This window comes from Manihot esculenta, chromosome 11, assembly GCF_001659605.2.
Source record: "Manihot esculenta cultivar AM560-2 chromosome 11, M.esculenta_v8, whole genome shotgun sequence".
NCBI classification, from domain to species: domain Eukaryota; kingdom Viridiplantae; phylum Streptophyta; class Magnoliopsida; order Malpighiales; family Euphorbiaceae; genus Manihot; species Manihot esculenta.
In genome coordinates this window covers 5,798,776-5,826,521 of record NC_035171.2, presented here as the reverse complement: position 1 = coordinate 5,826,521, position 27,746 = coordinate 5,798,776, and the positions used below count along the sequence as shown (strand labels likewise).

Below are 27,746 nucleotides of genomic sequence, written 5' to 3'. Positions count from 1 at the left end.
CGATAACGTAACGTGAGGAAGGATAGCAGATCCAGTCACCTCGCAGCCTTGCATACATGCGCGCTGGGAGGAATTAAATGGCCGCCCTTCATATAAAGAAAAAGGGATAAAAAGAAAAGAATATCTTTCTCTCATAATAAGTTTAGACAATCATTGTAAATTCGATTCTCTAAATCTTAGAATATCATGAATAAATAATAATTTTTTAAATAAAATCTTGATATATAAAATAATATTTTCCATGAAAACTCAAGAAAAAACAGAAACAATATGTGAAAAGCTATCCAATTTCATGGAAAAGCCCCATCTAGTCGTTCAATCTTCGTTAACAATAAATAAACAAAGCAAAGACGAAGGAATTACTTGGAAAATCAGTAAAGCATTAGTTTTATTGCCACGCGCGCGCGTCAGATTGAGAAAACTTGCACAGCAACGAATGGGACTATTAGATTAGTTTAACTGCTACTCGACTCAATTTGGCTTCGTTACTCGCAGTAGGGTTGCAGCAGATAAACGCCACCACTCTTCTTTCTTTCCTTTTCTCTCTGTCTCTTCTCATTTCGCAGCCTTCTGATACATTAAAAAAAAAAAGCCTTAACAAAACCCTCTCTATCTCTCTGTAAAATTTTCTCGCCTCTAAATCCTTCGTATTTCTATCTATCCTACAATCTCAATCTCATTCATTAACGATGGGAGCTTCTTTGCCTCCCAAAGAGGCCAACCTCTTCAAGCTCATCGTTGTAAGTTCCGATTCTCTTTCTTTTGGTTCGTGATTATTGGTGTATTTATGGCTTTAGTTTATTTTTTCCTATTGAGTATTGCGCTAGATCATAGTTCAGTTGCAGTTGCTTTTCTTCTGTTCTTAGTTAGTTTTTTGTTTGCTCTGAAATCAGATAAATTGAATGATTGAAGAAATTTTGGGTTTTGCTTTTGTTGTTGTTGTCGTTCTTTTCTTCTTCTTTTTTATTATTAATATTATTATTTTCATAATCCAAATGAAAGTAGTGCAGTTGGAGCAATTTTGTAACATGTAAGCTGAAATTTACTTAGGTTTGTGGAGTAAGGGCGTGTCAATTGGAAATTGTAATAAGTTTTTGGATCCTTTGAGTCTATCATTTGATGGGTTGTTAAGAGTTTTGACTTGAATTAATTTTGGTGTGATGTTCGATTTTTGGAGGTGTTGGATTGCCAGTTCTAGGTGGTGTTGTCTTTTGATGCTGGAAGAATCTGAGATGAAGCGGCAATTTGCCTGTGGGTCATTTAGGATCTTTTGCATCAAGCAAAAAATATGCATTTGCTGATTTTCATGCTTTTATTACTAAATAAAAATAGAGGCACTTATTTTAAGTCTAACTATATTGAACTGAACTATTAACCTTGGGTAAACAAAATATTACACCATTAATGCAATATATTCATTGCATATATCAATACACATTAAAGATTAAAAATTCAACTATCCCACCCCATGATTTCAAAAATTCATGTTAACACATCATGACAAGAAAGAAAATGAATTCAGTCGATTGCTTAAGACAGAGCAGAGGAAGTCTCAATAAAAAATGAGACCCTCATCTAGGGTAGAAAGATGCAAAGAGTAGAGATGTGATGCTGCTCTGTGCTCTTCTGCTACGATGATACAATGAAATTGAGGAATGGATGCGTTAGACACAGAGTCTTGTGCATATTCTTTAGGCAAGAAAGCAGGATAGGTGGGAGGGAGGAGAGGCAGATCTGGCAAGGTAATTTGGGAACCTGGTAGTATGGATTCATTCTTGACATCAATGGAGTTTTCCTTGATTTCCTTGCTATGCTTTAGGATGGTTTCCATGTGGAGAGCTCGGGTTGAGGTTGAAGAGTAGGAAAGGAAGAAGAGTGTTTGGCTGTTGGTTGGTGACCAGAGAAGGTTGGGTCGGGCAGGAGCAGCCTCCTTGCACCAGGGAGAGAGGGAGTTCCTCTAGTTTGAGAGAGAGGCTGGAAAAAAGGGGAGGGGAAAAGAAGAAGATGAAGGGGCTTAGGGAAAGGGTTTTTAAGTAATTCCATTTTGTAACCTGTAAATTGGTTGTTGCGAAGTGCAAATTAAATTGAGTGGTTTTAACAAGTTTAAGTTGGGGACAGAATTGAAGCAATACTCAAAGTTGAGTGACAATGAGAAAAAATTGCATGGAGATAAACTATAATACCAGAAACCAAGCTCATTGGTATGTATATGCTGTACTTTAGAGTATGCACCCATGGATACAGATGTATGGGTACACATGGTTGTTGAGAATGGATTGCCAATAACCATGTCAGTATCCTTTTTCACAATAATAATCAATCAGTCCCCTATTAAATCTGTTTTCATGGGAGGTATCTTTTGAGCCTTTTTGCATGCAGCAAATTCTATCCTTTTATGCTTCTCTGTGTTGCTTGATATGCCAGTTTTTTTTATCAATTACTGTCTTCATCATCTCATACTGATGACTATAGATCTAATGATTGTTTTGTTTCATGAAACCTTTGTAATTTTTATTTAACTACCTTAGAACTTCTGTGGTTTAATGGCATGTTGTAATTATCTTTAATTCTTACTGCACTCTAGATTATCTTGGTGACCTAATGTTTATCCACATTGTTAATCTGGTTGGTCATTTACAATTACCATTTATTGAATGTTGACTTTGTTTTTAATAAATTTCTCTTATTCATTGCAGAAATCATATGAAACTAAACAATACAAGAAGGGATTGAAGGCAGCAGATGCTATATTAAAAAAGTTTCCAGATCATGGAGGTTTTTATTTTTGCTTCATTTAAATTTTGAAATGGGTTTGCTTATTTTCCAGGAAAATGAAATTTGATGCTTTTGTTAACATTTAAATTCTTTTGATCTATCTTCATTAAAGCTTCCCTTCTCCCTTTGAAAGTCATTATTGACATAGGTGGAATACTTAAAGTTAAAGCGCTGCTTTTTATTTTCAAATATCTCTTTCTATTTCCTTTACAGAATGACCTTAGTAGTGGAAAAGGATGTGATGCTGAGGGATAAACCTTTGAAAATGATGTTATATATTGAAAGAAAAAATCTAGGTGTAGAACGATAAATTAATTTAGTTCACATTTTGAATGGACTTTTGGGAGTTGCATTAAGTTTGGAATACCAAGTGTAAATAGTTCTTTCTAAATTGGAAAAATAAGAAGAATTAGAGATGGCAATATGTTTTTAGTGATTTACATGTTAATTGGCAATGCAGTAGTGTAGTGTTAAATTCACGAGTAAGGGATCGTGTCACAGGTTGATGGATTGGAAAATCTTCCTGTTCAGCTACAACCTTCCCTTTGTTTTGGTTCTGGTCTCTCCTGGCAGAACCCATGATGAATGAAAAAGAAGGAGCTCGTTGTAGGGAGCTCTTAGCCCCTCAATCAGTTTAATGAGAAAAATGATCTGCCTGCCTTTATTCTCCCCATGCTCCTCTATAAATACAGAGGTTACAATGCAAATCAAGAATCCTAAGGGATAGGAATTTCTACTTAAAAGAAATCACAACTGGAAAGAAATTTATTATCTAAATACTAAGGAAGATAAATATTTCAGCTTTCCTGAGAATCCCCCGTCAGTTATGCAACCTTGCCAAGAGTCCCAACCTTGCTACGCCTCTAGTACTTCTTGCGTACGAAGGAGTCCATAACAAATTGGCTGAAATTAAAATACCACTTCTTTGTAGTTGCCATCAGATTTCCCAAGATTCCTTTTATCTGATTTGAATCTCTTAGTACGGTAAAGTTCACAATATAAGATGAGATCTATTGGCACTGAAAGTGAATAATGTTTAACCGCTTGTGATATGATTATGGTCTATATGACACTAGTGGTCAAATATATGATTACAGCTGGTGATATAGCTCAAATTTGCTTATAGTAGTTTGTGCATGTTCTGTCCTTATGCTCTTTGTGAGGATTCCTTTAATTTTAGTAAAATAGCAGTTATGAGTGCCAAATTCGTAATTCATGTGTTTCTTTATATTGAAGTTTCATGCAGTATTTTCACCATTAAAAAATCATTATCATTGTTACTTATATTTTTTAACCGTACACTATATTTGACATGTTTATGTCAGTTTTGTTAATCATAGTATTTCCATTTTACCAGAAACTTTATCAATGAAGGGTTTGACCTTAAATTGCATGGATCGTAAATCTGAAGCATATGAACTTGTCCGGCTTGGCTTAAAGGTTGAGTTGTTATCACAAGTAATTGTTGCACTTCATTTATTTTTCTCATATTATTATCATAGATATGGTTTTGGGCTTATACTTGTGTGTCTAATGCAGAATGACCTAAAAAGTCATGTTTGCTGGCATGTTTATGGTCTCCTTTATCGGTCTGATAGAGAATATAGGGAGGCCATCAAATGCTATCGAAATGCATTGAGAATAGATCCAGACAATATTGAAATACTGAGGGACTTGTCTCTCTTGCAGGTATGTACATATTAACCTTACTTTTTGTTGCCTATGCCTAAATAATGAGTTTTTTTGTTAAATACATCCAAGGGAGCATTTAAACTAAGCTGATGCTAAGTTTTTGCACACGGAATTTCCACAACTCCATCTTGGAACTGTATTCTTCCCTTCCCTTGTGCTTCCTAAACTTTTGTTCATACATGCACGCATTTGTGATCCATTTACATATTCTTAAGTGTCTGGAGAAAGAAAATTAGTGACTATTACTTAGCAATGAAAAAGTCTTGTGAAAGATGGTCAATCTTTCTGCCTTTGCACTGAAATATTGAAGAACTTCTCCGTAATTCTGCTGTTCATCAGAATAAAGCCGCTTGAGGTGTATCCTGTGCAGCATTGCAGTAGTGCACTATAATTTTGCTGAGCTAATTTCATTTTAGCAGTTTTTCTCTCTGTCATTAGCCTTTCCTTGTTTTCTGGTATGCTTCAGTATATTTATAGATATTTCATTCCATTTTATCTTGCATGTTGCAGGCACAAATGCGAGATTTGACCGGTTTTGTTGAGACCAGACAACAGCTTCTAACCTTGAAACCAAATCATCGCATGAATTGGATTGGTTTTGCTGTTGCTCACCATTTAAACTCAAAGTACAGTTTAATCTTTGTATTCAAGAATATTTTTTCTTTATTTTCTTCATAGGAGATCATCATTGGTATCCTGCAATAACTTTCTTTAACTTCTTTTGTGGTGTTGACAAATCTAGGAATATGGATACAGATTCCCCCTTCTAGTTGCAATTAAAATTTTTTTTTTGCTCTATCAGAAAGTTATTCCCCTTCTTTATTCTGATTCAAAGGTATATTATCTTGATTTTGGTTAGTGCTTCAAAAGCAGTTGAAATTCTGGAAGCATATGAAGGCACATTAGAGGATGATTATCCTCCAGAAAATGAACGATGTGAGCATGGTGAAATGCTTTTATACAAGGTATTATCATGAATCTCATTCACGCAGCTCATATTCCCTCACACATCCTTTCACTTGTCAGTTCTTTTCTTGTTAATTGCCATAGATAACTCAAATAGTGCAGATATTTTTGCATATTGAGATCTTGCCTTTCCTTGTCAGGACTAACCATATAAGCTAGTGGTGCATGTGAATGTCCCTTTTTCAAGTTGCGTGCTAAGTGATAAATATTGTTAAGACATCTCAGCAGTTTACTGATGGTTATACATCTGCCATTTTCTTTTACCTCCAGATCTCTTTATTAGAGGAATGTGGCTCTTTTGAGAGAGCTCTTGAAGAGTTGCACAAGAAAGGGTCAAAAATTGTAAGTACATGATAGTAAATTTCAATGAACTTTGAGCAGATGCTGATGATTAGGGCTTGATGTGGACTCAGGTTGATAAGTTGGGGTATAAAGAGCAGGAAGTCTCTCTTCTGGTGAAGCTTGGTCGCCTTGAAGAGGGGGCTGAATTATACAAGGTGTTGCTTGCCATGAATCCTGACAATTACAGGTATTTTTTTTCCACATGGAAAGTAAACTATCTATCCAATAGAAATGGTGTGGGTGTCTGATAAATGTATCAATTTGTGAAGGTTAGACATGCTGGAATGGTGATCATTTATGGCATTAGTTGGCTAATTGGCTTGAAAACTCTCTCTCTCTTTCTCTCATAATCTTGTGTGCTTATGTTAATCGGTATCTATTTCTGCTTTTTAGGAGGAATCTAATGTTTTCACTTTCTTTTCCTCTGTTCAGATATTATGAAGGTCTACAAAAATGTGTTGGGCTATATTCAGAAAATGGCCACTATTCTGCTGATGAAATTGATAAGTTGGATAGCTTGTATAAATCACTTGGGCAGCAGTATACTTGGTCATCTGCTGTTAAGGTGGCACATCTTTTCACCTTTTTCTTTCTGTGGATGTTTATTGTTGTTTCTTTATCATAATATATGATATTTATGTCTGACCTATTACATTTCAAACCTTTTCTGCTTCTCCATCTTTTGGAACTCTGCTTCTTCTTTGGCATACTTTCCATTATTCTCAAGGCCATGTGTGAAAACTTGTGGTGTAACAAAATAATGTTGAGAATCTTCTGGGGGTGGTGAGTGAAGATGAATTGAAACGGTGACATCTGATCTGAGTGTACAGAAACAAATATTTGTGTCCTTGAAACTGTTAGAATTTGTCCCCAAACCCCTTCTTACTGCTGGGGGCAAAACTCTGACCTTGTCCCTTTCATCCTTGATGTTTTATGGTCTCTTTATAAATGTTTATCCTGGAATTATTGAAATGGGATACCTGGTGTTAGGATGACTATTATGTTATTGTTTTTATCATTTATATTTGTTATTTTCTTCCCTGTTATCGTTATTCCCTAAAGATAATAGTAATTAAAAAAAGGATGGAGTTGTGCACATAAATATGTTCGAAGTATGTTGTGAATTTTCCTGGCTTACTCGCTCCCGCATATTTTAGAGAATACCACTTGATTTTCTCCAAGAAGACAAGTTTCATGAAGCTGCAGACAATTATATTAGGCCCCTCCTTACCAAGGTATTTATTGTTTTATTTTTAACAAGGCTGGTGTTCTATTTCTGGGGTAGAATAATCCATTGTTCTCTGTTGCTTTCAGGGTGTTCCTTCATTATTCTCAGATCTTTCTCCATTGTACCACCACGCTGTCAAGGTGGATCTCTCTCCTCTTTTATCTGTATGTTCATGTATAATTTTTGGTGGTTTTGTTAGAAACATTTTGCTATGATGATGCAGGCAGACATACTGGAAAAACTTATTCTTGAGTTGGAGCGTTCAATTAGGTTGACTGGGAGATACCCAGGGAGGTAATTTGTTCTTTGACTGTTGTATGCTTTTATGGATGATATCTATTATATCTGATGTTGAAACTTGAATTGAAAAAGCGAAAGGAAAAATCTCTAGGGTAGCTTATTTGGCTTCTTTTTTTTTTTTTCTTTTTGTGTTAGTGCCCTGTATGCTTGTAATTATTTGGATCAATTTTCTATGAGTAAATAGGAAACTCTCTTATTTGTTTTATTAGCAAAATAATGACAAAAAGTTGCAAGGGCATTGAAGTTCTTGGGATGACATGTCACGTATTTTTCATTTCTGGTTTTCGAGATCTGTTTGTAAAACCAAATAAGTTTGTAGCCAGATTTAGTATATGATTCTAGTAATCCTTCATGTTGTAATATGCAACTGTAAAAGAGAGCAGTAACCAACCATGGCCAGTTCTGAAGTGAATCATCTTGCAGTTAAAAATTTCCCTCTTTTTTTCATTTTCTAGCGTGTTTGAAATAAGCCATAATGGATCTTAGTGGAGAGAAAATGTGATGCATGTTGGTAATTTAATTTGCTACACTATTGTATTTATATCATATTTAGTTTGTGTTCCAAGTTCCATTGAAATTCTCTTGACTTTTCTCATGTTGAGTTCAGGACAGAGAAAGAACCTCCTTCAACACTTATGTGGACATTATTTTTCTTGGCTCAGGTTCAGTCACATAGCACATTTAAATTATTAGCTGTGTCATCATTCTTCTTAAATTTTCTCTGAGTTTTTGTTATAATTCAGCACTACGACAGGCGGAGCCATTATGAGATTGCTTTAACTAAAATTGATGAGGCTATAGAACACACTCCAACTGTGATTGATTTGTACTCGGTCAAGGTTTGTTTGCTCCATCCATCCCCTGGAGGTTTTTGTATTCAAGGTTCATATGATTAATTTGATTGTATCTGTATCTATTTTGATTTTGATTCTGGAATGTGGTATTTCCTTTTTCATATCTTCATGCTCTTGTCACATGTCTATCTCGCTGCATTTCTCCTTTTTGTTGCCATTGTGTTTCCTATTTAAAATTTCTGTGTTTGATCACAGAGCCGGATTTTGAAGCATGCTGGAGATTTGGCAGCTGCTGCAGCATTGGCAGATGAAGCAAGATGCATGGATCTTGCTGACCGCTACATAAATAGCGAATGTGTCAAACGTATGCTGCAAGCTGATCAGGTTTTGACCCTGCATATTTGTTGGAGTTAAAGTCACATGTTATAATTGGTTTTGACACTTTATCCTTTGGAGTTTTTTTCAGTTCTTTTGTCATTTACTTGAAACTTTTTCTTGAAGGTGGCTTTGGCAGAAAAAACTGCTGTGTTATTTACTAAAGATGGTGATCAGCATAATAACCTTCATGACATGCAGTGCATGTGGTGTGTTCCTGTTTACCCTCAATCGACTTCTTTAGAGTTATTATTTTGGTTCTACCTACTTAGTGTTGAATGATATTCTATGGTGAAAGGTATGAACTTGCTTCTGGTGAGAGTTACTTCCGCCAAGGTGAGCTTGGACGGGCTCTGAAGAAATTTTTAGCTGTCGAGAAGCACTATGCTGATATTACTGAGGATCAATTTGACTTCCATTCCTATTGCTTAAGGAAAATGACTTTACGTGCCTATGTGGCAATGCTTAAATTTCAAGATAGGTTACATTCACATGCATATTTTCACAAAGCAGCTGCAGGAGCTATCAGGTTGAGATTTGTTTGAGAACCACGAAGTAGACTTTTATATCTCTGTTATAATTCTGTGCTTTCCCCATCAATATGTGGATATAAAGGTGCTTGGCTCACCATGTAAATGTGGTGCACATGTTACTTTCGTCATCTGATGCTGTTCTTATTGGTTTCCCTGAGGGAAGACCTGGCCAGGTTCTGCTTTGGAACCGGGACCGGACCAATCCAATCTGGAACTTAAACTGGACAAACTAAAACTGGCCTCGATCTGGACTGGAACCTTCTGTTTGGTTCAAAAGCAGTCTTTTTCTATTTGAGAAAGAATTTCATCTGTTGGGTTTGATCAAACTGGCTTTAAGCCAGAACTTATCTGGTACTCCTGTACTGCTGGGTCTGAACTGGTGACTAGTTACCACCGTATCTGAGGGTTTTGTTTCCTTATTATTTTTTGATTGCTGTGTTGGGAGGATGGTTGGTCTTGCCTCATCTAGGCCAGTGGCTGCCTTTTCCTGTGATATCCTGTGGGCAGCTTGTCTCAGTTGGCTTCTTTCAATTAGATCCTTGTGTCTTTACCAATTCTTCTGTAAAATAGGGATTAAGAGGATTGGGATGTTTGCAAACTGGAAATCATGGTTGTAGATTTGATGTCAACTGAATCTGGTTCAGGAATGGTGCTCCTATTTGAACTGTGATGGGAGTTCTGTTGTGTCAAATATGCATAGGGGGTTTTCCAAAAAGTTTTATTTATTGTCAGTTTGAACTTACTCATGGGTTGATGTCACACATTGCCATTAGAATTTAGATGTGAGGATTACCCTCAGTTCCATGCCAAATTTTGTTTTGCAGTTGAATTGAACCAACCATATTGTCCTGAGTCTGACCATCATGGTTTTCTTGTAGTAGATAATGGTTATCAATTAACTGCATCATGGTTTTCTTTGGCCTTATTGACATATCATTTGATTTTATTTTGATTTGCAAATCATCTTTCCATTATGGTTAAATTCTTTCTTCTTTTAATTTTTATCTTGTCAAATTTTGTGGTACAGATGTTACATAAAATTGCATGATTCTCCCGCTAAGTTGACAAGTGAAGAAGATGATGAAATGTCAAAGTTGCTGCCTTCTCAGAAAAAGAAAATGAGACAAAAGCAGAAAAAGGCAGAAGCTCGAGCTAAGAGAGTATGTTAATTTGCTTGTGGACTGTAGTGCATCATGCTGGTAGAAGATTTTCATTTTTCATTATATATTTTCTCTTTCCAGGAGGCTGAGGTAAGGAACGAAGAATCAAGTTCTAGTGGTGTTTCTAAGTCCGGAAAGCGACATGTCAAACCTGTAGATCCAGATCCAAATGGAGAAAAGTTATTGCAGGTTCCTTCTCCTTTCCTTTTTCCAAGCTTTACATGCCTGAGTCCCTGAAAGCTTACCAGGGATGCAATTTGTTTTTTCATTGCTGATGGGCAGTGCTGCCTGATGTGGATGAATTGTGTTATTTCGCAGGTTGAAGATCCATTGTTGGAAGCTACCAAGTACTTGAAACTGCTTCAGAAGAACTCACCTGACTCTTTAGAGACTCACTTGCTTTCATTTGAAGTAAACATGAGAAAGCATAAAATTTTGCTTGCTCTACAGGTATTGTATCCTTTTAATCCAAAGTTACAATCTATAACTCATGCCATTTTGCTGCTTTGACTTGTTTTTACTTTGGCATTTGTATTGAAATGTAGACATAATCTCTGTAAACCAAATTGTGCAAGGCAGACAGTCTATGAAATGATAAATAAACAGGAAGTTAAGATGCTGAGGCTTTGTTTGTTCCTAAAAAACTATTTTCCTGAAAAAAAATATTGTAGGCACATGGGAAAGTTGATTAATGGAAAATATTTCCTGGTTTATCTTTGCAGTAAAACTTGTGGATTTTTTTTTTGAGGAAAACATTTCTTAAGAAATGCTGCAATATTAAAATCATATTAAAATTATTACTGTGCTTTGGATTATATTAGAAGTTATGTGTTTGTTTATTTAATCTACTTAAGATATCTGTACTATAAAGATATCTATATTTTTCTATTTTATCGTTGACTATGAGAAAAAAGTGGAAAAAATTTATAAATTAAGCTTGTTGCCTGGTGATTGGTTAGTCTTAAGTTATGACCATTGACCAGTGATGATCAGTAGATGAACTACTAGGCATATTTTGATGTCGTTCCTTCACAGCGTGCTTGTGCTTCCCTTTTAATACTTTTTTCAAAATTTGGGAGTGCTTTTCCTTTTTGAGAATATTAATGCAGACTCGTTGTCTAACATAGCTGAATGGTGACAAAGGATACATATGGTGAACACAACTAGTTTGGGATTAAGGTTTAGTCGTTGTTGTTGCTGTTATTGTTTTCCTTTTATGAGATGTATTTTAACTCCATTTTCCCTTCAACCGAGGAAAAAAAATTTCATTGATTAATTTTAGTAGGCACACAATTGCTAGAAAACAAGGAAATGTTTTCAGGAAAACATATTACATCAATTAATTGTAGCCATAAGGAAATGACTTTCTGTTGTTAAGAGTGTCGGTTTCATAAGTTTTACAAAATCATAAAAAGGAATAGTCTTTTAAGTGAACATTAAAGGCAAATGCTCATATGGTAATATCCCATTATCATTCTCGATAGGCCATTGTTAGTTATTGGCAACAGCTACAGCCCACCATTAATATTTTCCAATGAACTCCAAATACCTGAAAAATAATGGTCAAATGATCTTAAATATTGCAATCAAATGACAGAATTAGTCATTTCCTTGGAAGCATCTTTCTCAAAAATGTTTTATTCTAAGCAAATAGAGCTTTATTCTATGGTACTTTTCCCTCATTTGAGATGACAGGTTCTATTTGGTATCAATTTAATGTTCTGAAATATGAATTTAATGCACTTACTTGATACCTTCATTGCTAAATGTGATGTTCTGTTTACTTGTAGGCTGTGAAGCAATTGCTAAGGTTGGACGCCGAAAATCCTGATTCTCATCGCTGCTTGGTGCGTAACATCCATACATCCATTATAGAATTAGTCATTTAGCACCTATTCCTATGCTAATTGTTGAGATGCATATACATTCTATGCATATGATGGATATGCTGCTAATCAGAAGAGGCTTTTAACTAGTATTGATTTGGAAACTTGTGTACTGCAGATAAGATTCTTTCATAAAGTGGGCTCAATGACTGCTCCTGTGACAGATGCTGAGAAACTTATTCGGTGTGTCTTAGAAGCAGAACGACCATCAATCAGGTTTTTTTTAAAATTCATCTAATTTATCTTCTTCTCCTTGTTTGTGTGTGTGTTCATTCTTTTGCTCTTTCCGAGTGGTGCTGATTGTTGCTTGGTTGTGCTTTGTTTGTTTTGTAGTGAATTGCATGAGAAATCTCTGATCGAGGCAAACAAATTTTTCTTTGAAAAACACAAAGGTCATCTTCCCCTTCATGCCACATATTTGCAAAAGTATATATCCAGTTGATCGTCTATAGTGTATTAATGCTTGACTTAATTGATTTTTTCCAGATTCTTTGATGCATAGAGCTGCAGTTGCAGAGATGCTACATGTTCTTGAACCAAACAAGAAATCTGAGGCTATCAAATTAATTGAAGATTCAGCCAACAACCTTGTGCCAGTGTAATGCTTTTCAGAATTTGAGTTCTTATTTTTCTAAATTGTCTTACTGCATTTTGGCATTGGTACCTTGAGTCATGTATCTTTATGAGAGACCAAAAGCTGAATCTTTATCTTTCTATTTATTCTGAATCTTTTTTTCATCATTTCACTCTCAGAAATGGAGCACTTGGACCAGTAAAGGGATGGAAACTCAAAGACTGCATTGCAGTCCACAAACTACTGGAAACAGTTCTCGCTGACCATGATGCTGCATCAAGTAAGAACAAAAATTTTCCCTGGATGTATATTTATGGATATTTATATTGACAGCAATAGCACTAAAGCCTGGAATAGTGATATGAAGCAGCTAGAAAGTGCTTTGTATTTGAATAAATCACACAAAAGTGTTCTTCCACATCTATGTGGTGGCTTGCATTTTCTAGTATACGAGTCTTGTCATTGCCAAAACTTCTTATTAATTTATGCTATCACCTCAACCACGATTTCATCTTTTTGGCAAGACTCTGCTTAATTCATGAGATGATGAAGCATTGCCACATGTTATCCTGAAAAACTTACATTTATAAAAAAAAAAGTGATCAATTAGTATTAGATGAACATTACTCTTCATATTCATCCTGAAAGTTGTGCTTTGCAATTATACCCCATTCCTTTAGTTTAATGAAGGCGTTTTATAAGTTGGTTTGTTTTCAATATCCAGTGCCTCTGGTCTTGGGTGCAGAGGTTTACTTTTGACATGAACAACAAGTTTTGACTCTGATGATGAGGCCTCCGAGCCTTAAGAGCCACTAAACAGCAGTTTATTTTAAACAAAATCTAGTGATCATAAAGGTTTAGGAGGGATCTACTTTTTCCTGTTCAGTAAGTTATGTCAATATCTATGGCATGGCCATGCACCTTGTACACTTTGTATACAATTGAAGTAAAATTATTATGAATCAAATTGATGAAATTAAACATATAAAATGCAATTGCAAAATTGTGCAGCATTGAGAATATATGAAGACCATTAGCCTTTCTTCATACTACATAGTTCAGGCCTCCATAATTACATGTGATGTATATGCCAAGTTCAATTTTTAGTGCCTCTCGTTGGTGATCAAACCAGTTCATTCTAAAAATGTTACTTATTATTGAAAACTTTAAGGCAAGTGGTACGGAAATGATTTCCCAATCTTCATCTTGCATGAATGCATATATAAAAAAAATGGTAGATTTTATTTTGGCTCTAGATATTAAATTTTCATCTTTTCCAGGGTGGAAAGTGCGTTGTTCTGAATACTTCCCATACTCTACATACTTTGAGGGCAACTGCAGCTCTACCATGCCAAACTCGGCCTATAATCAAATAGGCAAGAACCACGAGAATGGTAGTGCAAGCCTTCCTGGAGGTGGCAAACTTGCGGATTCCATTGCATCAAATGGAAAGCTAGAGGAGGCTTTTAAGGAGATCACCATCTAAATATGATGCTGAATGCACGCAGCAGTTAATGCAGAATTGCACTACGATTTAATGGTTAACTGGCATAACCGAACAGCAGCAGAAAAGTACATTTAGAGGACATTTCTTTGCTGCTCCCTCAGAGGAATCATTTTGAGGTTGTGCAAGTGATATCTATCCCCTCTGCTGTTGCTTTGAGATCAAGGTTTCGATTTTTCAGCAGTTCTACCGAGCCCAATTGTTTAAAATGCATTCATTTGCAAATATGTGTAACTTCATTGTGTCTTAGGGTTCTAATTTATTTTAGTTTACTCAGAGGTGAGATGTTAGACAAGGGTGGTTCTCTGGGTCTTTGCCAACATTTCTGAGGTTATTTTATCTTTTAGGTCAGGGGGAGCACGACAGAAATTTTTTTGAGCACTGGTCCTACATCTGGTCAGCATAGAACAATTTCTTGTAGAGCTGATCTCAAGAGCTTGTTGTACTTTTGCCCATTCTAGTAACTGTTATTTCATGTATAAACACTACATATTGTGAAAAATTTTGCTACAAGATTCATACAATAGCATAGTTGTGTTCGTTTTTGGTGCTTGTTTAGGATATGTAAGAATAATTTGGCTGTGTTATCTTGTGAATATGCCAAACTTGAAGCTGGGTTTGCTGACCTTGAAAACAGAGAAGGACGCATGCCTCAAACCTCTGTTCCAGGCCCCTTGTATTCAGAGATACTTGGCTAGCATGAGAAGATAATCTAACTTCAACTTAATAATCACGATGATCTTGAGTTAATGCGCTTCACCCCCTTCCTCCCTTTATTTTTTCAATCAAGAGCAGAGCAGTTGCTAAAAATAAGGAATTAATGATAGTGAGATTTACATTTTAGTCTTTAAATATTATCATATTAATAAGTCGGGTTTTATATTTTTAAAAATTTATTAAAATATCTTTAATTTTTTTTTCGTCAATAAAAATTTTTTTATTTTTTTTCATTAAAAATAGATAAGATATGAGAGAATTTTTAAATTTTAATTTTATTTTTAAATAAAATCATTTATTTAATTTTTGAATATTTTTATTATTAACAAATCAGTTTTATATTTTTAAAAATTTATTAAAACGTTTTTATCCTTTTTCATATTTATTAAAATATTTTTATTTTTTTTTATTAATAAAATAATTTATTTTTTTAATCTCTTAAAAAAAAAAAAAAAGATAATGACGACGGTGAAGGAGAAGAAGACCTCCTCCTCCTTAAAAAAGAAGCGAAAGAAGACGATGATAATTAAGGAGAAGAAGAAAAAAAAAATTTCCTCCTTAAATAAGAAGAATGAAAAGTAAAATAAAAAAAAATCAAAGAAAAAAAATAAAAAAAAAAGAAGAAAAAATTAATAAAAAAAAAAGGAAAAAAAAATAGAATAATTTGATCTTTTGATATATTTTTAATAAAAAAAATATACGAAAAGATTATTTTATTGATAAAAAAAATATTTTAATAAATTTTAAAAAATATAAATATTGATTTATTAATAATGGTAATATTCAAAAATTATATTGTAAATATTCAAAACAAGAATAATTTTACGGTGCCCGATCCGTTCAAATTTTATTAGAACCGATTTGAATTTTTACAAAACGGATTTCGCGGATTCAGATTTGAACAATTTTATCTGTTTCGGATTGGGATAGGGTTCGGGGTTAAGTGATCGAATATCCGTTGTTCCAACCCGTTTAGCCTAACAAAACTAACCATAATCCCTAATTTCCTTTTTTCATTTTACTCGAGTAATACACTGCTTCCCTCTCTCCGTCGGCGCCTCTGTCCCCAGCTTCCCTTCCCATAATTCCCAGTCGACGCCTCTAGCCCCCACTTCACTGACGACTACCGGCAGCCCAGTCGGCACCGGCGACGTCTCCTTTCTCTCCCCAGCGACGATAAATCTTCTGTCTCCCCGGTCAGCGATATCTCCTTCTCTCTCCAGTGGGCGACATCTCCCACTTCCCAGTCAACACCTCTCCCCCCACTTCACTGACGAGTGCCGGCAACCCAGTCGGCACCGGCGACGTCTCCTTTCTCTCCCCAGTTGACGATAAATCTTCTCTCTCCCCCGTCAGCTATATCTCCTTCTCTCTCCAGTGTGGCGACATCTCCCACTTCCCAGTCGGAGACAACTCTTCCCTCTCCCCAGTCGGCATCGGCGACATCTCCTCTCTCCCCAGTTGGTGACATCTACTCTTCTCTCCCCCACTTCACCACTTCACTGACGACTGCAGGAGACAACCCTTGCCTCTACCCAATCGGCGTCGGCGACATCTTCTTTGACTGGAACTCTCCTCAGGTTTGCAATCAAATTTTTTGATAATCAAGATGTGGATGTTGTTGAAGAATTTTTAGTTGCCATTAAAGATTTTTAGAATTTATGGACTATTAATTTGATTATTTGAATACTGTTTAAAAAACTGATTATTTGCTATTTGTTTATTGTAACACTGTTGATTTTTAGAATTTATGGACTATTTTAATCTGATTTATGGACTAAAAGTTGCTATTAAAGATTTTTAGACTTTAGGGACTATTAATTTGATTATCTGATTATTTGCTATTTGGTCACTTTTAATCTGATAATTAAGATTTTTTTAGTTGCTGTTAAAATATGTTAATACTATCAGGTTCCATGTCTTTTAAGAAAAATGTGTTAATTTACCAGAATGATATTTGATGTAGTGAAGAGATTATAAATCCTAAGTACCCTCTATGTAATCCACCTGTTTTTGTGAAAATTATTGCAAGTTCTCATATTTGATTTACAATTGATAGTTTATTTGTGAGTTAAATTATTGATATTATCGTTCTATGTGATGAGTATGGGTGGTATCTTTGAGCAAATCTTTAGAATTAACTAGTTGAAGTAGTTATTTTAGTTTGTGGTTATGTATTGACTTAAATAAATTTATTTGTTGATTAAGTTATTATATGTTATTTGTTCTTGTGGTTATGTATTCTTTGCTAATACAAGTTACTATATTCTAATTTTTCTGTATTTGTTTTTTTAAGATTTTCAAGCATAATTTGATATTGGAGATTGAAATGGCCAATTGAATATATTTTATGTTCAATCAATGTAGTTTAATGAATTTTTGGAACATTTGGTTTGTTCAAAATTTTATGTTGGATAGATAATTGATTAATGGTTGTGTTGTGGTGAATTTGTAATATATTTATTTTGTTTTAGTATATTTAAATTTTTTAATTCAGGTTTGTTATTTGGGTTATAATATTTAAATTTTTAAATTTTTTGTCGTTGAATTGAAGGAAAAAAATTGAGTTTTGTGGTGGTGTTAAACGTGTTTGGAATGGGTATGGATAGTAAAATTAAAATACTAAATGGGTTCGAAAATTCTCCATATAATCGGTTTGGATGTTATTGCTCACAATTTTGTGAAAAGATAATAATGTTTTAATAAATTTATTTTTTAATCATAAGGATAAAGAGACCAATTACGGTAGGTCTCTCACAGGCCTGCCATTCAACTTACCGCATCATCTCCTAATATTGTGCGCTCCTCTTCAGTACCTGCTGCCAAGATTCCGACTACACCAGTCCCTCCTGCGTTGTCACGATCGTCGACATTCACACTCTTCTGTAACTTGAACTTGCAGGTTGTCACTATCATCGACATTCTCACTCTTCTGTAACTTGAACTTGCAGGTTGACAAACTATTGATAGACTCTACTGTGGCTCCTCCAGTTTGAGAAAAATCCTCCCGAAAAAAACCCTAAACAATACACCATTATCTGAAGCTTCAAAAACAAATGGCATACCACTCTGAAGTAAACATTACTACTCTTGAAGTAAACAAAACGCTCTCGACTTGATACGTATAAATTTAACATACTATGTGATTAATTAAATAGCTTCTATATTTTCATATTATTAATACTTAGTTTCTCCAATTAATTATTGAAATAAATAGTTGATGCGTTAAAATTATAAAAATTTAATAATTATGTTTTAAAATTATAGATATTAATACAAATAAAAATATTTTATTTATCTATATAGTTAAAAAGAAATAAATAGTTAAGAATTTAAACAAAATGAATTATTTAGTATTTCTTAAATAAAAAGACTAAATTATCAATTTTATTAAGGATAATAATATTGTTTTACGGATTAAATTATAAATTTCTTTAAAAAAAAGTTTTATTCGCGAGAAATATTACTAAGTATTAGAGTGAGTATTCGATAATTAAAATTTTAGTATTTATAAAAATTAAATCGAATTGATCTTGATTAAAAATTAAATCAAATCGATCTTATTCGATTTGATTGGATTGATTTTAATTTTTAATAAATTATTTATTTTTTATATTTTATTTTAATATTTTAAAATTTAATTAAAATATTTTAATTGTAATATAATTTAATTTTTTAATATTATTGAAAATAATATATTATTAATTAATATGATTTGATTTTTTTAATTCTTTTTAATTAAAATTAAATCAAATTAAAATAATTAAATTTTTTAAATTAAAAATTAAATTAAATTAAATTTAAAAAAATAAAAAATTAAATTAAAATTTTAAATTAATTTAATTTAATTAATTTTTTCAATTTCAACCGGTGGCTCCCCGTTTCCGGCATCAAAGAAAAAATAAATTTCAAAAAGTCCATTTAAAAAAAAAAAAAAGAGGTGTGTTCAAAAACCCACCGCACACAAGCCCTTCCCGCTTCCTCACTTTTGGAATTGGGTCTCTCCTGAAGCTCTCTACGGTTTCTGGAAAAGAGAAAAAATTAGGATGACAGATCTGGAGGATCCGCTTGAAGGATACAGGGGATTGTCTCTCTTCTCTCGAACATTCGCTTCTCTTCCTAATCCTCCTCAGCCCCACCATCCCGACGATCCTCACTCCATCCATAATTTCCTCAAATCCCTGGTGCTTCCCTTTCTCTTCTTCTTTTATCCTTGTAACCTACTTTTGATTATTGCTCATTTCAATCGAAAATTGCATGTACTGCTGAACTATTCACCTTTTTCTTTAGCTCTTCAGTGTTTTTGGGATTTTTTTTAAGCCATGCTCCATATTTTTAGGTTCATTAGATTTCCCCCGAAATTTTGGTGGACTTTTGGGTTTTAGATGTTCATTTCGTAGTACTGTAGATTTTCACTTCTTTGCTGTTTGTTTTTTTCCCTTCCATATGGGTTCATTTAGTGCTGAGAAATTGGTGCTTCCCTTCAGTTGAAGTGAAAAGTGAGTAAAATTTTAATCAAGTTACCCTAGCTTGAATTTCCTTGGATTTTTATAGACGTTCTATTGATATCTACTTTTTGTCAAAGCTGTTTCACTTCTATTTACTTTGGAAATTATGGATTTATTGGTTTCGGGGTTTATGTGTAGCTCTAATTAACGTACTGTTCCATGTTCCATGGGATGGTATATGGAATTTAATGTTTCTAAGAGATTAAGCCCCGTATTCAGATGTTAATTTATAAGCTCATAGTTTAGGTTTTGTTTGGCTGCTGAATGGGGAATATTATGCTGCTCCTGTTCCTTATTTGAGAGGAAATGAAAACACCAGTTTTTCCATTTAACCAAGTTAAATGAATTGATTTTTGCCCTTCTTTGCAGTTATTAATTTCATGTGTGTTTAACTTTCAGCCTGTACAAAATCCTGGTAAGCTTATGGAGCAGGCAAAAACTATTTTAGATAGTACTAGAGAAGTTGAAAATGCAAAAATGACCAGTGATGAAGGATTAGAGGACAAAAATGATGTAGTTGCTGAACATCCCAGGGGACAAAGGCCAGGTTTAGGTCGTAAACGTCCTCGATTTTCTTTGCTTCCTAATATAAGGTAGAAGCTTATTAACTTGTGAAAAAAGCTAAACCAGAAAGTAAAGTTAATGAAAGTGCTGAATACAACTGAATTATGCTGTTCTTCATTTGACAGTCAACCTACAGTGAATTTGGAGCCAACTTTGGACTTTGATAAATTGAAAGACCCGGAGGAATTTTTCTTGGCCTATGAAAGGCTTGAAAGTGAGTTGCATTTATTGTTATCTGCAAAAATCCATGTGGCAACAGTTGTTTGTATCATAATGCTAGCTTACACTGTGTTGCGGTTGTTTTTTAGATGCTAAAAAAGAAATAGCCAAACAGACAGGCCAAGCTTTTAGAGATTCTGATCAGTATAATGTATTCATGGTCCCACGATCTCAACGACCTGGAATTCCAGGGTATGATCATTGTTTTCTCATTGTATATTTTTGGATTTTCCTTTTTTATTTTTTGATAGTGTGTGTATATTGATTTTTGGTTTGGTAAAGGACTTGTACTTTTTAAGTTTTGCCTATTGATACTCTGTTTTTCAATTGCGTGCTGTTAGGCTTATGAACTTTCTGATTGTAGGATACTCTTATTGAGCAGTGTAACCTTTTTTTAAAAAAAAATAAAATTAAAGTATTATTAACAAATTCTTCTTTTTTTCAATGAAAAACTGTGTTAGTTAAGTCCTCATTTTTCTTAAATTGGGAAGTTGTGGGCTCAATAGCACAATTGAAAATTAGGAACCCAACAGAAAGAAAAGCTCAAGAGTCTGAATATGGGTTTTTCCCTTTTTTATCTTCTTTAACACAATATCTGTCCACATCCTAGGAGATCTAAGACGGCAAAATACAAACATCTCTATCCAACCATGCCCTCCCAAGAAACCTTTGAAGCAGAAATTTTCTCTAATTGTGGTCCACAACAAGAAAATGCACATCCAAATATTGCATATTATCAAAGAGAACTTGCAAATGCAGCATCACAACAATTGGAACCAACAAATGATGCATCACAACAAACAGAATCTGCAAGTGTTGCATTGGAAGAAATGGAACTAGTTGGTGAGTGAATGCTGATTCAGGAGCATTGTTATAGACTAGTTCTCTCTCTCCCCTTGCCTACTAGTAATAAAAGCTTGATTCCTTTACCCTCAAAAGTGCCTGATAGCAAAAATAATTATTTTCTTGCATGTTCTGTAGATAAGGCTGAGAACACGAAAAATAAACTTCTGGATGAATTGCTTGCTCATGATTATGAAGATCTAGAAGGGGATGGGGCAATGAATATATTGCAGGACCGCTTGCAGATAAAACCTCTTCACATAGAGAAATTAAACCTTCCTGAGATGCAGGATATTCAAAGGATCAATTTTAAGGCATCTGGAGTAAGCCGGTCAAAGCATAGGAATGTATTATCAGACATACACAACTTGTTGAAAGGAACAAGAGATATTACTCCAATGAAGCCACAGACTATAGAAAGTTCTTTTCCTAGTTTTGGGTCACCCACTCCACCAAGAAGTCCACTGGCTTTCTTGTCATTATTGAATAGACGTATATTTCAGTCAAATCTATCAAATGATCCATTTTCAACAGTTCATATTGATCACCCATCAGAAAGAAATGCTTCTCCTGCTGAAAACATTGATAAACATTCTGATCCAGTTGATGCGGAGAAGACTTTGCACATTTCTGGTGAATTGAACTCTCTAACAAATGAGAAAGATGATGGTCCAATTGTTGATAGGAGTTCAACTGTGGAAACTGGAGATTTTACCAGTTTATTTGAGAAACATTTGAATGAAAATTCTCCTACAGTTGCCCCTGGCAGTGAGATGGGCCCTACAGAATCCAGCTTTGAGTTGGAGAATAATAATGTTGGTATGGATAATGAAGTCATAAATGAGAGCTTAAGTCAGGCTGATGCTGCTTTAGATCTTCAGGCATGTAGACCCAATGAACTGGAGGATGTGGTGAGTTTTTCTATCTTTGGCTGAATAAATTATTTTGCATCATTTTGGAAGTCTTCATCTGGAATATTATGCTGTGGTATTCTGCAACAATATAGGTGGAAGATGTGATGAAGGAATCAGTGACTTCTGGACAGCTTGATAAAAAAACAGATGACTTTCCTGTGGAAACATCAAACAGCATTCACAATAAGTTTGGTATAGTAATTTATCTGTGCTTGCAAGATGAAGTGTATTGCTTTGATGCAATTTACAAAAAGTTTTTGACCCAAGTGATTTGTCATGGCTGCATGAAATATCTAGATGTATTATTTGGAGAGTTGCCATTATCTGCTTCTTTGCATTTCCATAAATTATTATGTTGCCTCTTCTATAACATTTAGGTCTGACACTTAATCTAGAGTTGGGAAATTCCTGAAAATGACCTGCCATAATGCAAGAATGTTCCTTGTGTTAACCACAGGTCCACAATAGTGAATAAATGACAAATATAAACCAATCATGACCTTTCAAGGGGGCGGAATGGCAATTTTACATACATAAATATGTATATACATATATGCATACAGATATATATTTAAACTGACACAAAAATACGCAAGGAAGGGGGAGCTATAGTTTATAGGAACGAACATGTGACACTAAAAGTGTAAGCAAATGACAATAAGTATGAAAGAAGAGATCTGGAAATGGTGGTTATTCCTGTTTGAATATTTTCTAAAAGAAGCTACAGACATAATGAGGCCATCAATTAGTTGCTCTCCCCCCCCCCCTCCCAAAAATAAAAATTTACTAGTCCTTTGCATGTTAAGCTGTAACAACAGGCACTATGAGGAGGTGAACTATTTCGAGAGTTTCTCAAATCTACATTCCTCAGTGGTCTTGTTATACTAAATGCTTGTGAAGAAATTGAACTGTCTGGTGAGTGGATCTTTTTTCAGTACCGCGGTTCCTCAACCCTGAATTGATGTTCTATCTTCCCTTTTCCTAGCATACTACATAAAGTTTTACATTCCTTTCACTTGATAATACCTGATAAAGGTTGCATTACTTTTCAGGATTGTTCATAGTCCAGGCTATGATAGGATAATAAACCTTTGAATGGGTTGCTCTCTCATGGTCATAAAGAACTAGATAAGGGTGTAGTAATTGGTTCATTACATGGAAGGTGTAGCTAAACCATTTTTACAGAGACAAGAAATTGATGTTTGCTGAGTGAACCATGTGGCCTGCTTTACTTCTCACTGATATTGAACTATTTCTGTAAAATGACATTTTTTGGTAGTTAAAGCTTTATGTTTTTAGTGATTAGTTAACAAGCTTCCATCACAATTTTGTGAGTTTGTACCGGATTAAGACTAAGGTGTGTGTGCACTGGATATGTTGCTTCTGCACTTGGACTTTGATGATTCTCAACTTTTTTCCATAACATGATATTTGTGATATTGACTTATGCTTGTGTTTTATTTTCTGGTATGTCAATCAAACCTTGCAATGGACAACAAACATGTAGCGGATGAATGTACTGACATTCAAGATGATGCTCTAGAGCAAATCCAAGAGTCTATTCAAGAACAGCAGAATGAGGTATATATTTCTTCTTATTCATTCTCTCATTAGATTTGACATTAGGTGTCTACATGCTAAAAATTTTGGTTGTACATTTGTTGGTGATCATCAAAGTGAGGAACATTGCATTACAATGATCAGGATGAGGTCTTGTTTTAATTAATGACTATTGTTACTGTTACTCATTTAATGTTTTTTGCTCTGTATTTGATGTCCTTTAATCTGCTTCTTAGACATCTGTAGCATCATGTTTGTTGGTGGCATTCATCAAAGTTTGAATCATGTTCTTTAAGCATGATGAGGTCTTTAATTGACTAATTATTGTTGCTATTTTACCATTTTTGGCTCTGTCATTGTCAAGCATTTTTATGTCCTTCAGTCTCTTTACATCTTTACTTTCTACTTTGTGTAGAGTAACTTCAATCACACCTCATTCAAGTTAAAAGGGTCTGCAAAGAAATTTGAAATATCAAATAAATCTAACTAATGCGAAGCTTTCCCACTTTAGTTCCTCCGTTTTAGAAGTGTATAACAACATCTGTTAGCCAACTTTTTACTGCAAGATTAAAACAGCTGAGGTAAATGAGAAATTCCACACTGAATGAAGGCAGGCCCATTTTGTACATGATGTTGCATCTAGTCTGTAGTAGCACTTACTTAAAACATGCTTTATTTTGATACCTGATACAGATTGTTGACAAAAGAAGTTCTCTCTATTTCCTCTATTAGCTATAGGCATTGTTTGAACTGATGGAAATTTTGAGATTCAATGATTTAATTCTTATAGTTATGGTTCTAATCTTGTTTTGCTTTCTAAAAAGTGGAACTAAAGCGATCCCGCTCTTATGTAATCTCTATGAGGAAATTTGATCTTTAGCTGCATGTGACTAAAATGCGGTGTTTTTTCCAGTTCTCATTGAATGGTATTGCAAACTTTAGGAGGTCTCATCATAATTTCCTTTAATGGCTTTAAACATTTCTGCCAGTTTGAGTGTAATATGTATAAATATAGCATCAATTATTACCTGAAATAATCAACTTCAAGACTTTCATTTATGGTCTAGCAACTCCTGAAGCATGAGAACAATTGAAATAATCTATTGTAGAGTAAATTGTTTGGTTGTTTACTGTCACACTGCTGTTAGTTTACTTCCGAATGTACAGATATGATATTATTTATTAACTATATGCACACCTTATCAACAAATTCCCTCTTGATGCTTGCTCTCTTAATCTCTTTCCCAATTACCAAGTTCCAATCCCTGCCTTCTCCTCTAACACCATATTGTTCTGTTTATATCAAGAGAATTCAAAAATCTGTTGTGGTACTATTGCAGAAGCAAAGCACAGCAAAATTACATCCGCACAAAGGAAAACATAATAAGGCCCACTCCAGAAGGCAAGATCTTGCAGGTGCCTATTGTTGCATCAAGTCTTCCCCTATAGTGCTATATTTCTCTGTTTTTTTCCTTGTTGTAACTGGAATATTTTGATGTGCTGTTTTCATGTGTTGCCTTGCAATTGAAAGCTTATAACAATTTTTTTTTTTTTTTAAAAAATAACTTTTTAGATAATCATAGGTTCAATAAACTCACCATACTGACCTGCTTTACAGTTATGAATAGATCATGTACAATAATCTGTAAAATACTGCAAAATCTGAAATATCACGCATTTTAAGATTTGTCAACCATAAGTTTCTAATATGCTCAGTTAACAGTACTTTGTCATGTGTTGCAGCAGAATATCTTCTGCACTATGAATCTGATTGTTATCAATTTGTCATTGATGTGATTTTCTGCAATTTTCATTTCTTCTTCTGCAATGGTTGAAGAACATGCAATGGATGGGAGCACTGAATGCCAGGGCATAACTGCTGATCAAATCCAAGATTCTGCTCAAGAACAAACCCAAGCTTCTCCAGAACAGCACAGTAAGGTAACTAGAAATAGTAATCTTTTGCTTTCTAGGTTGAACTTCTCTATACTGTCCAACAAATTGATTCTGATTGTATTTCTAGGTAACTAACTGCTAAAAAAGGGGGTTTCATATCAAGTAGCTTTTCTCTGTGTAACCTGTTTTCTGACTGTCATTAACTTGTGTGGATGTTGATTGGCATGTACGAATGATAAATTGTTGAAGTCTTTACCATATGATCCACTAGCAGAAGACATGATCTTAACTGAGTGCACCGTAATGTTTGGATAAATTTTAAGTCTTGATCAATCTTAATTCTGTTTGGCTTTCCATAGGACTGGAATGAAAGCATTCAAGAGCTTGTGAAATCTCACTTTGACTAAAATAGATGTAGAAAATATGTTATCTGATTGAGAATTTGAGATGGTTTCCTTTTTGTGCAAGTAAATCTAAAGCATGTAAACAAAAGAAATAATGATTAGTGCAAGAAATTTTGGTTTATGAATTAGAAGTGTTACCGTAAGCTTCACTTTCATATGAAATTTGTGGCTATTGTCTTTTGTGCAGCAGAAGGAAATCAAATCAAAGCCGCATACAAGCAAAAAACATAAGAGTAAAATTATCTCTAAGAGGCAAAGCCTTGCAGGTTCTTACTATTACTTTAACAATAAAATATTTACAGTGTTGCTGACTTCAATGCTGCGTGCAACTCTGTGTGTTTGTGTTTAAAAGCTATTGAGTTGGAAGGCTTTATCCATGCTTTTGTAGGTTGTGGGATGTCATGGGAAACTGGAGTAAGGAGAAGCACCAGGATCAGGTCAAGACCCTTGGAGTATTGGAAAGGGGAAAGATTTTTATATGGGCGCATTCATACCAGTAAGTACTTTCTTCTGTGGATTTATTGAGACTTAATTTTATTGTTTATGATTATGTGTGATATTTAGTTGGACTGCTTTGAAATCTTTCTACACCAGTCGATAAAAAAATTAATTTTCTTTGGTGTTGGAAATGAATCAATTGTGGAATGGAACTTTTGTTTATATTTCTCATAAAACTACAAATGTAACTGATGGCAGCTTTTATAGAAACCAGTAATATGATAAAATACTTTAACAAATTGTTGTAAAACATTTCTCACAAAATTTTTTTTGTGAAAAAGCTTGAATTATTCAAAAAATAAGGATTATAAGTGGAGTTGCTTAAAATAAATTTTGTGGTCATCTTTTGAGACACTTTGATTATGTGTGGTTGTGCCGCAATTTTTTTATGGATTTCAATGTTTCATTTGTAAATGCTTTTGTAAAGAACTACTACGGGTGTTGTTCTGTGATTTTCTCAAACATTTGCAAGTTTAATTGTATTGTATCTTGTTGCACAGGTTTGGCAACTATAATAGGGATAAAATACGAGTCTCCCCAAAAAGATAATGGAAAAACCACCATGAAGGTGAAATCTTTCGTCTCTGATGAATACAAGGATTTGGTTGAACAAGCTGCTCTGTATTGAGATGATTACTAACTATTGTTGTGGTTATGGACTAAGTGGACTGTGTATGTGCAATGACCGAGTGTCCTTTCAATGAACTCAGCTACATTTCCCAGTAGCAATCTGAATCTGTTGCAACTCCCTCCTCCGTATCCATGATGTGGGTGTCAAGGTTGTTTCTTTGACACATATCTTGTTATTTGTATGCACTAACAAAAAGTTTCATTTCACAGACCCATCCTAAAGCAGCAAAGCTGATCAAAGATTTATGATGTCTAATATGTTCATATGTAAAGTTGTTGCATGTGAAATAATTGCGAGTTCATTATATTTGCTATTGTTATTTTGGTCATTATCACTGTTATCAAAGTTCTCCGCTAACTACAACAATTAATTCTTACAGTGGTTCATTACGTTACAAGTGCTCCAATTTTGCATTTATATCTTGAATCCTTTGCAAAACATGAGCTGAAAAGCAGTGTTGTATCATGGTATCTTAGTAGAATTCGTAGGGAAGGATTTTGTTTGCTTCATTACCAGATGTGATTTTAACATGAAAATAAACTGTGGGGAACACAAGCCATGTCTAAGTCTATCAAAGAGTTTAAATTGCAGTATGAAATTCTCTCTCTACAATGGCAGTTATTCATGACACTGGAGTTGCTAAACACTTGTCTGCATGTAAATGAAGGGTTTCTTTAACCCTCTTCTTGTTACTATCCATTACAAAATGGCTTGTTATGACTCTGCCTACTATGGGCTTGATTGATACTTCTCCATTTATCTCAGAAATATGTGTGTGACGATGTGACACCTTGGGTATCCCTAAATTTCAATATCTTACCTCTACATCAATACAAATCTTTCCAACTCTTTTCAACGTCTGC

General features: G+C 34.3%; 2 protein-coding genes across 5 annotated transcripts; both read left to right on the top strand.

Moving 5' to 3' along the window:
* Nucleotides 1-466: 466 nt before the first annotated feature.
* On the top strand, nt 467-14,674 carry LOC110626355 (N-terminal acetyltransferase A complex auxiliary subunit NAA15). The gene is made up of 26 exons (XM_021772197.2): nt 467-740; nt 2,697-2,775; nt 4,133-4,215; nt 4,315-4,464; nt 4,978-5,093; nt 5,327-5,432; nt 5,704-5,775; nt 5,847-5,962; nt 6,208-6,340; nt 6,933-7,010; nt 7,090-7,143; nt 7,227-7,297; nt 7,911-7,965; nt 8,047-8,142; nt 8,353-8,481; nt 8,599-8,681; nt 8,771-9,001; nt 10,033-10,165; nt 10,247-10,354; nt 10,484-10,615; nt 11,956-12,012; nt 12,170-12,267; nt 12,385-12,443; nt 12,538-12,649; nt 12,805-12,905; nt 13,906-14,674. Exons 1-26 carry the CDS (start codon nt 690-692, stop codon nt 14,109-14,111), a joined length of 2,709 nt encoding a protein of 902 aa, XP_021627889.1. The 5' UTR covers nt 467-689; the 3' UTR covers nt 14,112-14,674.
* Nucleotides 14,675-18,781: 4,107 nt separating this feature from the next.
* On the top strand, nt 18,782-27,223 carry LOC110626944 (centromere protein C). Of its 4 annotated transcripts, none has more exons than XM_021773140.2 (13): nt 18,782-19,030; nt 19,724-19,947; nt 20,044-20,132; nt 20,227-20,329; nt 20,748-20,980; nt 21,119-21,891; nt 21,987-22,086; nt 23,402-23,475; nt 24,795-24,870; nt 25,292-25,395; nt 25,945-26,020; nt 26,143-26,250; nt 26,753-27,223. In XM_021773140.2, exons 1-13 carry the CDS (start codon nt 18,893-18,895, stop codon nt 26,878-26,880), a joined length of 2,226 nt encoding a protein of 741 aa, XP_021628832.1. In that variant the 5' UTR covers nt 18,782-18,892; the 3' UTR covers nt 26,881-27,223. The 4 variants fall into 4 exon arrangements, with proteins under 4 accessions (XP_021628832.1, XP_021628829.1, XP_021628833.1 ...); XM_021773137.2 differs by having other exon boundaries at nt 25,924-26,020; XM_021773141.2 differs by having other exon boundaries at nt 18,783-19,030; nt 19,754-19,947; nt 25,924-26,020.
* Nucleotides 27,224-27,746: the final 523 nt, after the last annotated feature.

What these genes read in the sequence shown, in the direction of transcription:
- LOC110626355 (XM_021772197.2), top strand. Translation starts at nt 690, where the DNA reads ATGGGAGCTTCTTTGCCTCCCAAAGAGGCCAACCTCTTCAAGCTCATC. An exon ending in TTGTCCGGCTTGGCTTAAAG is followed by an intron (nt 4,216 to 4,314) that starts GTTGAGTTGTTA and finishes TGTCTAATGCAG; the next exon opens with AATGACCTAAAAAGTCATGT. An exon ending in GCCAACAACCTTGTGCCAGT is followed by an intron (nt 12,650 to 12,804) that starts GTAATGCTTTTC and finishes TTTCACTCTCAG; the next exon opens with AAATGGAGCACTTGGACCAG.
- LOC110626944 (XM_021773137.2), top strand. Translation starts at nt 18,893, where the DNA reads ATGACAGATCTGGAGGATCCGCTTGAAGGATACAGGGGATTGTCTCTC. An exon ending in CAACGACCTGGAATTCCAGG is followed by an intron (nt 20,330 to 20,747) that starts GTATGATCATTG and finishes TCCACATCCTAG; the next exon opens with GAGATCTAAGACGGCAAAAT. An exon ending in CAGAAGGCAAGATCTTGCAG is followed by an intron (nt 24,871 to 25,291) that starts GTGCCTATTGTT and finishes CAATGGTTGAAG; the next exon opens with AACATGCAATGGATGGGAGC.